The 12111-nt window shown below is 42.1% G+C and overlaps 1 protein-coding gene across 4 annotated transcripts in view; it reads left to right on the top strand.

Annotated features, from left to right (window-relative positions):
• The first annotated feature begins 3049 nt into the window (after positions 1-3049).
• Positions 3050-12111, top strand: part of Zfp37 (ZFP37 zinc finger protein) — a 16774-nt gene continuing 7712 nt past the window's right edge. Inside the window, exons 1-3 of one of the 4 annotated variants that reach the window (XM_029540444.1) lie at positions 3050-3337; positions 6396-6477; positions 6837-6962. In XM_029540444.1, coding sequence (XP_029396304.1) covers positions 3296-3337; positions 6396-6477; positions 6837-6962 — 250 coding nt within the window. In that variant the 5' untranslated portion in view covers positions 3050-3295. The other 3 variants (XM_021199786.2, XM_029540446.1, XM_029540445.1) reach the window with 3 other exon arrangements.

The following is a 12111-nucleotide window of genomic DNA, read 5'->3' as shown; positions in this document are numbered from 1 at the left end:
TTGTTTTTAAGGTTCACTCATTGTTGTCTCAGCTGTTGAAAAATACTGGATTTTGTAAAGGATTGCCGATTTAAATCATCTGATATTAAGGATAGTTAAGGGTGTGTTAACCTTACAATGAAGTCAGGAAATGTGCTGCATTAGGGAAGAAGCTATGCCTTTAGTTCCACGGGAGACAAAAAGCTGTGGATTCCTTCCAAGTTAATAAGGATTCGATTTGACCATGGGAGACCTGTATACAGGTACAAGTCTCAAAACATTGCTCCCTGACCCTCTGACTGTCAGAGGGGTAAGTTAAGGAACCATGATGCTTCTGCAGTAGACGATGAACCTTTTTGACTTCTTGGTCCTTGTGACCTACTATTAGCTGCCATCCTTTTAGATGGCATGGATGGGGATTTATAGCACTCAGGTTCAGTTTAGTGATGCAGTCCATCCTGACTTACAGATGCCTTTCACCTGGTCAGGCATAGAGTAGAGAATCATCATTAATTGATTTGCACACACCACACATTTCATACATGTGCTAATACAAACATGTTCCTACAATGCTACTTTTAATAGTTTGTGTGTTTTCAGACACCAATGTAAAGATGTGAATTTTCTATGCCAGCCCTTGCTCTGAATAATGACATGGAGACCTTTGTATTTATAAAAGCTCAGGCATGCTAGCTGGACAGAACTATTCTAACCTGACAATTTGTGTCCCTGATAGTGACTCTCCTGGTCCCCCCACCTGTCTCTCTCTCTCTCTCTCTCTCTCTCTCTCTCATCATCATCATCATCTCTGAAGTCCCACTTTTTGCTCTACTGACTGGCCATAGGCTGATCAGCTCTTTCTTTAATCAATCAGGAGGTAATGGAAAACAATGTTTTACAAAATACTGATTCCTACCTAAGTCCAGACTGCAACTCGATCTCTGGGCACAGAAATCAGCACTTGGATGCACAAAAGGATCCTTCAACAAACCAATGAAGTCAAAGCAGCTGGCCACAGGTGGTCTAGCCTCTCAGACTGCCTCAGTAAGGTATGCTCCTTCCTGGACAGCAAAGGAAACAACCAACTCTCCCAGGACTTAGCCAACATCCCAATTTTCTTAAGGTCTCCAAAGATGCCATTGCCACCAGACAGCAGGAAACACAATGGCCTCATTCCCAAGAGGCGGGGTAGGTGGTTATTGGTATTTCAATGGCTTTAGGGTGCTGCCTACAGGCTGTTATTGGTAGTGGTCAGGGCAGAAACAAAGGTTAGATTTGAGGATCTCTCTTCCCCTCACCCCTAGATCGATCCTCATTTATCCTTTCTCTCCTATCTAGTGTTGGGGAGTGGGGGGGGGGGAAGATGAGAAAGGGAAAAGAACGTGTAGGAGGTTGGTCTGGCGCTATGTATACAAACGCTAAGTCCCTTGCTTTTTTGCTTCTGCAGTTCTGTTTCTGGCTAACTGTTCTTGTTAGCTGAACTATGTCAACCCAGAATGGTTTTTTGTACTTTAAAGCACCTCCCCCTCTCCCCCCCCTCCCAGGAAGGCTCAGTGTGACACTGGGATCCCAAACACCCCGGGAAGTCACTGGCTAGCTTTTCTGTTGGCTTGAACCCATGTCTGAGAGGTCTTCTCTGGTGGATACCCCATAACTAGAGGCTCAAGGACAGGAGATCAAACTATGGGAGACAAGCCGACAGGGTGGGGGTGGGGGCGGGGGCCGAATGCAAAACAGGCTTGTTTGTGTTTAATTTGGGCTTTGGGCATACAGAGTAGTTAGTTGCCTATTAAGCACAAGGCCCTAGGTCCTGTCTTTAGAAGGGGACTTCAGGCAAAACAGCAACAGTTTAAAATGTTAGTGCCTGAGAAGGCTCAGAGTGTAGATAGCAACCATTGTGGTAGGTAAGTCTGGAGAACTGAGTGAAGTCCCTAGATCCCCACAAAGAGAGAACTGACCTATGACTTATACTCTGGCCTCCACAAATCAGTTTTCTTTCTCCCGCTGCATATACACATTAAATAAAGCTATAAAAACCCTTATTTTATTTTGCCCAAGTGCTTTGTATAGCCCAAGCTAACTTCGAGTTCACTCTCCATAGCAAGGCTAGTCTTGAAAACACTCTGCCCCTGCTTCCTACGTAATGGGGCTGCAGGCAGTCTCCTCACTGGATCCATTTTCCATTAGGGGCGTTGAGTCAATCAAAGAGAAACCATGCATTTGCATTAATCTCATCACCTCTGCCCTACTTCGAATCTAAACTGAGGAGGGGGTGAAGGTTGTGTAGTCCTGTTCTTCATCTTGCACATGGATTGTACATACTTACAGATCAAAAACTCTACATAAAAACTGTTGAGTGGCCAGGCGTGGTGGCGCACGCCTTTAATCCCAGCACTCGGGAGGCAGAGGCAGGCGGATTTCTGAGTTTGAGGCCAGCCTGGTCTACAAAGTGAGTTCCAGGACAGCCAGGAACAGGGTTTCTATACAGAGAAACCCTGTCTTGAAAAACCAACCAACCAACCAACCAACCAACAAACAAAAAACAAAAAAACCCAACAACAACAAAAAACCAGAACTAAAACAACAACAACAACAAAGAAAACCCAAAACTGTTGAGTGAACTCAATGAGCTTGTTAAGTGGTGCTCTGAGAAGTCATTTTAACAGCTATGCAGTTCTGAGGAAATGTCTTTACCCGTGCTGGCCTCTCACCAGGAGTGACGTGTTCTCTGTCTGCCTCTTCCCTCCCCTCTCCATTATAACAGTAATCCAAAGAATTTTTCCTATGTCTTAGCGATAAATATCTTCTCTCTGTAAGTCAACGTCACTACTCTACACCAGCTTTTCTGGTTTCTTTCTATTTCTGGATTCGTCATCCCGCCTCCCGGGTTTCCCCGGCAACCGCAATGGGAAAACCCTTTGGAAAAGCAATTTCACGTTCTGTTGCAGAACCTTCGAGGCGAGCCCCCTCCGCGCCTCCGGGGTTTCGGTTCTGGGGCGCGTGTCCCGTGCAGCAGCTCCTCTGAGCACTTCCTGCCTGGGACACGTCGCAGCTCCGGGAACCGGGACTCACGAGTCGCCAGCCCTGCCGGCACCGGGATCCCAGAGGCGCCCGCGCCTCCGCTGTACGGCGGGGTCCATGCCAAGATGGCCGCGCCCACAAGCAATCTCCGCAGGGCTCCGCCATCGAAGCCCCCGGACCCTCTGAAGCGGTGCCCGGGGTGGCCGCCATATCGGCCTCTGACTCCATCGAGGACCTGACAAAGCCAGAGGCGCTGGGTCGGAGGAGCGCGGACAAAGCCGGGCGTCCGGAGGAGATGGCTACCTCCGAGCCCGCGGACGGCGATGCGGCGAGGGCGGTAAGGGTTTGGGGCTGGTTTGGTTGTCGGTGATTGGAGGGTGACTGGAGTCCGAGTGGACGAGATTTGAGAATCGGTGGCGTCGTTGTTGAATAGTCTTTTGGGGAGGCCGGTGTGTTCTAAGGGACCAAGGTATTGGGGTATTATGGGCATGTGGAGTATTAAGTGCCCGTGATGTTGGGGGCATATGGAGTCGGGGATTGCTGTAATTTTAGGAAATCAGTGTTTTGACGGATCTGCCTAGGTAAGTGCCGCTGGGGAGCGGGGAGGCGTCTGTAACAGTCACAGTGACTGAGTCTGGGTCTGGAAAGCTAGCAAGATCAGAAATGAGGGCTTTGTGATGTATTACAGGCGGGAAGCCCTACAAGGATTAGAATTTGAACTGTTTGGGAGCTGGTGTATTAGGTAACCGGGGATTACAGGCTGCGCTGTGAGAGGGGCAGTATTGAGATTTGGAGAACTGGCTCATTCGGAATATGTGAGGATCATAAGTGAGGCCTTGGGGTCAGTGATGGTGGTATTTCTGAAAGTCTAATAAGCAATGTCTTTAAGAGTCCCCGTTTTGTGTGCTATGACTGGCAGTGAGCGGGGAGCCTGGAGGCTAATGAGCAGATGATAGTTGGTGGAATACAAGGAGTCTTATATTGAAGTGCCTGTGTGGATGGCAGATTGTCACCTAGGGAGAAAGGGTATCAGTAGCCCTAACTGTCCCTTTAGTGATGGGGTTCTTGGTAGGAATTATTAATAATTATTATCAGTGGAGGTTAGTGACCGTTCTGTGAAGACTGGTAATTGGGAACTTCTATGTAGAGGAGGTTTGGGAAGGTTAGTGACTGAGGGATATTTGAGTGTCAGTGGTTAGAAAATTGTAAAACAGAGTATAAGATGAACACGTATTTTATGCCAGAGAATTTTTAAGTAGCAACATTCAGGGCCAGTCTCTTTTTAAAAATAATTTATTTTAAAAAAATAAAAATAATTTATTTAATTTTATTGTATGTGCATTGGTGTGATGGTGTCAGATCCCTTGGAACTGGGGTTGCAGACACTTGTATACTGCTATGTGGGTGGGAATTGAACCCAGGTCCTCTGGAAGAGCAGCCAGTGCTTTTAACAACTGAGACATTTCTTCACCCTACTTTGCTATCTCTCCCCCCACCCCCCACCTCCCACTCTGCCTTTTAAATTTGAGAAACAGAAAAGAGACAATAAAATGTAAGTATACATGTAAGTAAGATAATTCCAGGCAAAGGTCACTGCTATGAAGAAAAAGAGGATGATGTGGTAGAGAGTAAAGATAGGAAGTGTTTGTTTCTCAAGTTAATCTTTAAAGAAGGGGCTGGTTAAGAGCACTGACTGCTCTTCCAGAGGTCCTGAGTTCAATTCCCAGCAACCACATGGTGGCTCATAATCATCTGTAATGGGATCTGATGCTCTCTTTTGGTGTGCCTGAAGAGAGCAATAGTGTACTCATATACATAAAATAAATCAATCTTTAAACAAAACAGAAATGTAAATAAAATTTAAAAATAATCTTTAAAGAAATGGCATGATTTGAACACAATGATAGGCTGTGGTTAATGCAGAGATCCAAAAATATTCAAAGAAGAATGTCAATTGCTTAAGCCTTAAGATAGAAATTAACTTCTTGTTATAGTAAAAGAAAAAAATTGTGGCTGGAACACACACAGTGAAAGTAGAAAAATAGGACATCAGTGGTTGAAGATTCTAGATCATGTAAGATCATATCGGCTATGTTAGATGTATAAACCACTGGGCTTAAGCAAGGAAGTGATTTGATCTGATTGATACATCAAAAAGATCATCACTGGTTACTCTATGGAAGATGAACTACAGGTCAAGTAGGTGCCAGAGGTCAGAAGTTTACTGCAATGTTCAAAGGCAAGAGATTATGTGACAATTTGGAGTTATACTGGAAAAATTAAATCACATTCAGAGTACATCTGGATGTGATCACAATGAATTAATATAGATAATGAGATTAGCTTTTGGGCTTCAGGAAATGGAGTCTAGGATTTTTGTATATGCAAGTAGCTGGTTCTGATATAACCCAGCCCTCCAGTAAAAATCTCTTTGGACCTTTGCTGGAGCTTTCCAACACATTTCACATGTGTGGCCAAAACTGGTTTCTGGAGGAATTAGTGTGTTCTGTGTGACTCTACTGGGAAAGGAGTCTTGGATTCCTGGGTTTGCTTTCACACTGACTTCATCCCTTCCTGATTAATTGATTTGCTATGAGTCCTTAGCTGTAATGAAACATAGCTGTGATTACAGTTACGGCACGGAGCCTTGTCACTCTTCCTATTGAATCACTAAAGGTTACTGTCTTAAAAGCTGGTGAGTCTGTAGACAGACTTGAGACAGTGAAAGTAGTTAAGAATTGCTGGAAGCAATTGTTTCCGTCCATCATTAGATCCTAAGGTACATGAGTCATGGAGGAAAATTAAACACAGCCTCTACTTGATATCACTGTAAGGTGCAGGATCCCTGGGAGACGGGTGGGTTTTATTTAAAGTAAATAGAGAGGCTAGAGGTGGAGTTTGCTGACAAAGAGTAGGGCTTCTGTAATGTTAAAGAGTTCTATTGGTATCAGTGAGTGGGGACTAGTCAGATTAGATATTTAAGGACTTCTGGGAGTTAGAGATGAATGTGCCTCGTGGGACTCTGTGATTGAGGAACCTGTGGGCAAGTACTGTGTCGGGAGTTGTTGTTGTTAAAATTACTCATGATTAAGGAGAATTGTACTGACCTGGGTATTTGGAGCGCTGTGGCAGTGCATGGTGGGGTTATTAAGAGTTAGACTGGAAGTCTGTGAGGTGGAGATTAGTGATAGATCCAAGTCACACATTGCTGGTCTGTGAGGGTTGCCTTTACAACATGTTGAGAGAGCGTGTTTAAATGTGTGTTGTGGGCAATAGTGAGTAGTTGAGGTGAGAAGAAACTCAGGAATGTGGAGATTTAAGAAGTGCCAGACCGAGTAAGAATATGATAGGAATCAGTAACACTCATAGATGTATCTGTGACTTCTACTCAGAAGGAATGGGAGCAGCTGGAACCTGTGCAGAGAGACTTGTACACGGATACGAAGCTAGAGAACTGCAGCAATCCAGCCTCCATGGGTAAGGACAGTTCCCCCCCACCCAGAACATGTTCACTGCAATGCATTCTTTCTCAAGTCCTTGATGTTTTCTTGTTTTATTTTATTTTATTTTGGTGGTGGTGGTGGTGGTAGTGATAGTGATGGTGGTTGGCTAGGGAATTTTAATCCCTTTCCAGTATCAGGAATGATGCTTGTGCCATTGCCTTCAAAGGGGAAGGTTTACTCAGTTGAGGTACATGGGCAGGCATCCTTATTGTGAAACATTAGAAGTCATATATATTCATTAGTCTTGAAAGACCCTGAAGTACAGACATCATCAGGGCTTGATTTCTGAGATGGTTGATCCAACACTCAGTGTCTCCCATTTCTTATGAGTAGGAAATCAAGATCCCAAACAAGACAAGTTGGAAGGAGAAGAAGAACCATCATCGGGAAAGGCGAAAAAATCCAGCCTAAGTAGCCTGAACAGAGCAGCAAGGCCCAAGAAAGCAGGCGCAAGTGCAAGTAGGTCTTTAGTTTCTTGGCAGTACGTTTGGAATTCTTCAAAGAGTAATTGGTAAACTTATTAGGGCTGGGGATACAGCTCAGAATAGAGTGATTTCTCACAAGGACCTAGATTTAATTCCCAATATGGAACATTTCTTTTTTTCTTAAAAGCCCTAGGTTTTCTTCTCTTAACTAGGAACTAGTAGAAAAAAAAAACACCAGAATCTCTCAGGAGAAAAGGAGTTCAAAGTACAGATGTTTTCTTACTTGGAGATTATTTATTTATTTATTTATTTATTTTAGATTTATTTATTTATTATGTGTAAGTACACTGTAGCTGTCCTCAAACGCCCCAGAAGAGGGAGTCAGATCTCGTTAAGGATGGTTGTGAGCCACCATGTGGTTGCTGGGATTTGAACTCTGCACCTTTGGAAGAGCAGTCGGGTGCTCTTACCCGCTGAGCCATCTCACCAGCCCCTTACTTGGAGATTCTAATATCTCCTTTTTCTATAAACCTGTCCACATGAGAGGCTCATAACAAGCTCTTATTTTATGGAGAAGAAGGAAAAAAAGGGTGACTGAAACCACTTAATTAATCCTTGTAATGAATCACTGCTTGGATGTGGTAGCTATCCATTGTAGCTATATTCAAGCATCTGGCTCAGAGGGTAGGCATGCATAATCTCTTCATAGGAGAGGTGCTGCAATTCAAGATGCCATGTTACTGGGGAGCCAGAGAGGCATGTTCTTCCATAAAGAGCAAGAGTACAGTCACCGTTCTGTGAGAGGGGGAAAGCTGAAGCCCAGGGCTCAGCAGCCTGAAGTGCCCAGCTCTTTCCCCTGTCCCTTCCCCTTCCTGTATGCCCATTGCTAAGCTTTTAATTCTCAATCTCGTTTGTTTACCAAATTTAAAAAAGAATCCTCAATTTTCCCTGTCTTCTACCTGCACACCAGTTCCCTAATGTGCCATATTTTCTCTTAACGAATTCAGACATTCTTAGATCAGTCTTTTTTCTGCATCTCTGGGAATGATGAATACCCCTGCTCCTAATAATTTTGATTCCTTCTTTCAACTACAAAACTCCTTGTACCCCGGTTCTGTAAGACAGCATCATGTCCATCTGCCCTTAATCCCTGGGATGATTTGACTGAGACGTACCCCCGTAGTCTCAGCCATTTGAGACATCACCCAGTTGGTGGTACTGTTTGGGAAGGTTTAGGAGGTGTGGTCTGTTGCCTACTTACAGTTCAAGATGTGAGCTTTCAACTTTCTGCTCTGTGACAGTCCCTTGTTGCCATGTCTCCCTGCCATGACTATAGAGAGAGACTTAATCTCTCTGAAACCATAAACCATAAACCCCTTCCCACCTGCTGACTTGGTCACAGTGTTTTATCAAAGCAATACAGAAGTGACTAATACTATCTCTATTCAACCCTCTTGCCCTCTAGTGCCCTTAAGGTGTTCTAGTCCTCTATTGCATCTCTTTCAAAAAGATCTCCCATTATGCAAATACAAGATAATTTTTCTACACTGGCAGCTTCTAGATGGGCATCTTCTATGTCTTTGTTGTACCTTCTTACTGGAGCTGCTTGTCGGAGGCTCTTTAAGAGTCGGCTATGGAAAGTCTCATGCTTATCAGTCAGAGGCTCCCTTCATCCTCCCTGCTTTTGTCCTCTGATTTTAGCCCTGGGTTCCATGATCCTCTTGTCAAGTCCCACTTGTTTGTTTGTTTTTCTTAGTTGTCACTGACACTACATGAATCAGGTTTATCTTATCTCTAAGTCTAGTTCTTAGGAGGATTTAATGAGTCTACTTTTTCTTAATTCTTATATGTTAGTGATAAGCATTACCTATACTTGCAGGGCCCAGTGAGCCTATGCTTATGTTTCTGACATTACATTTGGTTTGTATTAAAATTCAGGTTCTAGTTGCTGTCTCAAATTAAGAAAAATGTTTTCCTGGGAAAGGGGATACACACTTCTAATCTCAACACTCTGTATGTGAGTACACTGTGGCTGTCTTCAGACACACCAGAAGAGGGCATCAGATCCCATTACAGATGGTTGTGAGCCACCATGTGGTTGCTGGGAATTGAACTCAGGACCTCTGGAAGAGCAACAATCAGTGCTCTTAACCACTGAGCCATCTCTCTAGCCATGTTTTTAAAAGCTAAATTTTCAGAGTGTGATGCGCATGTTCAACAATTTCTTGTCCCTGAGAATTATAAGGAATCCCACTAATATGGGTAAAATTAAATTGATGACAAAGCATCTCAAATGCTTGACTGTAATAGTCAGTTCCATTATCTGTTTTAATCCGATTTGAAACACCAAGCATAAAAAAATAATGCAGGCAATGGCCACTTACATTTTTAGTTGGTTCTCCTGTTAAAGCAGTTGCAACTAGAAAGCCTGAAAAAGTATCTATAGTCACGTGCATATTTTGTTTTTCTAAAATCAGAAATATGAGTATCCATTTGCAATAATTAAGTATAAGTCCTTGAGAATTAACACCATTATGTGGAACAGGTAGAAACTGAGGACACTGAGAACAAGTCTTTACAATTTGACATGCACATTCTCTAAAAATACCAAATTATCATCTCAAGCCATTACACTTTTGATGATGTAAAGAATGAGATTACATGGCCAATTGTTCTTGTGTAAGGCCTATAATCTGCCTGGGACACAAATCTTCTGTGGCATTGCCTTGAGGGGTCTTGTCCAGGCAGTCCAGGATGAGTTCTTAAAGGTCCAAGGAGAGTCCTTTAAAGGAACAGTACTTTCTCTTAAATTAAGCTGTATATACATAAACAAATGCAAAATTTGAGAATTAGCAGTATTTAAAAAGGAACAATTTCAAGCAATTGTAAGCCCTGAGGTATATGTAGTTTTCAGGCTGTGATTCACATGTTCAACAATTCCTTGTCCCTGAGAATTATAAGGAATCCCAGTAATATGGGAAACATTAAAGTGTTGGCTATCAGAATACAAATTAAAAGCTTGATTTTAGTACTTTAAAAACAATGACTACAGCACGTAGTTCTATTATTTGTGCTGAAGCAGGAGGAAACTCACGAGAATAAACATGTGATCCAATCACATATACTTCTCTTTCATAGAAGGGCTGTTTATAGATACAGTAGATGTATTCTTTATGGAACGCATACATAAATTTATAGGAAATACAAAAGCATGCATACAAGCAAATTTTAACAACTTATCTTTTGGATAATGATTATCAATTTTGCCTGAAAATTTTGCTATGCAATATGCCAAATATTAGTATTGTTAATAACCAATTTAATTGCTGTTTGAAACAAGGAATAGATGTCCTGTCAGGTTTTTAAGACATTCTTTCCAAAATACTTTCATGATTCTATCCTACAATTTTTATTAACACTACAACAGTTTCATAACAGGATGTTAAAACTTTACTTGGAGATGAAGAAAGATGAATCCACATTAATGCTCTCTTTTGCCAAAGAATTGCTGTGGGCACATTGAGTAAGAATAACTAACATTTGATTATAATTGATAACAGAAGCTTCATCTAATTTCTGCAAAGCCTTTTGATTCTCACCAGTTAATTTGCATCCCCCTTGATAACATCCAACAAAGGCTTAAGTCCTCCTGTAGTGAGCTTAAGGTGAGGTCTTAGCCAATTAATATCTCCTGGAAGCTTTTGAAAATAATTTGAAGTAAACAAATCATCTTTTCTTTCTTGAATTTTCTGTATCACAGTTTTTCTAGGATATAACTGAGGCCCCAAATATTGAAAAAGATATTGCCTCTGAATCTTTTCTGAAGCAGCAACTCCTCCCCAAAACGTCAAAGCTATTTTATAAGAGCAAAGGTTTGTAGTAAAATTCTATCAGTGGGATCACCTAAAATATTATATGGAGCTAAAAATATGCTTTATATAATAAACAATATACACTGAAAGTTTCAAAGTCCTAGCTTCTTGTATTGAAGCAGAGACAAAAAAAATTTTCTTTTTTACATAATGTAAGGCCATTAGCCATTCCTAGAGGCAAAATCATTCCAATGATTACAAGCTCTCTAGAAGCAAACCCTTTACAATGATCAGGATGCAAAGGGAAAAAAAAAACACCTTTCAAATTCATAATAATTCTATATGGAGTAGGCAGGCCAGATTATAATGTCTCTACAAGTTCCACAGCCTCATTGACCTCTCATAAATCTTAAATTTAAACTTTATCTAGAACAACGCCTAGATAGGTCTGTAATAATGCTTTTTGGGCTTAGAAATAATTGAGAGGCAAGGAGAGGCGAGGCCCCCAAAACTTTGCTAGGCAGGGTTTGCAGAACAAAAGAAATGCCACACAAGCCTTACTGAGGCTGCTCTGAGCTTTGCATTAACTCAAATGTAAAGATTTCTTAATCTGAGCATACCACCTGAGACCTGGCCCAAAGATTACCCCTCCTGCAGCACGGACAGATTCCAGGGGAGCAATTCTACTATCTGTCTAAGCCTCTAAGTTTTGGACAGTCTTTCCTAAAATGATTTATACTTCAAACATTCCTTATAACCTTGGTGCTGTGAAAGCATTGCTTGTATGTACTGTAGTCGCCTGCAAGACAGCAACCATAGCCAAACCGTGATTGTATGAGGACCCAATTTCGGCACAAAGACAAATATATCCAGATAAGTCGGTCTTTACTTTGTGTGACTGGATGGCCACAGGGAGCTGCATTAGTGTTCTCATAAGACAATTGTGTAACAGAAGGAACCCCTGCTTGAGAGTCTCCGAAAATTCTACTAGCTGTTTTTAGTAGCGTATACACAAACTCCTTGAAACAGTTCATCTGGAGCCTGTTTGATAACCAATAAATTCTCACTGAGATCTCCTTTCCAATCTTGGGGGGTTAAATTTTTGCATCTACCATTGTATCCAATAAAGCTTGTGTAAAAGAGGTAGCAGGCCCACACATGCCACAGCTGTTTTTAACTTTTATTACTCTTGCAATAATCCTAATTACAAAATATGGGTGAGTTAAGAATCCTGAGCTTGCATGGATTGGCAGGACTAACATAGTCAAAATGGCCATCCTGCTAAAAGCAATCTACAGATTCAATGCAATCCCCATCAAAATTCCAACCCAATTCTTCACAGAGTTAGAAAGGGCGATTTGCAAATTCATC

Source organism: Mus pahari, chromosome 6 (assembly GCF_900095145.1).
Source record: "Mus pahari chromosome 6, PAHARI_EIJ_v1.1, whole genome shotgun sequence".
Lineage (NCBI taxonomy): Eukaryota > Metazoa > Chordata > Mammalia > Rodentia > Muridae > Mus > Mus pahari.
This window is presented reverse-complemented; position numbering and strand designations above follow the sequence as displayed.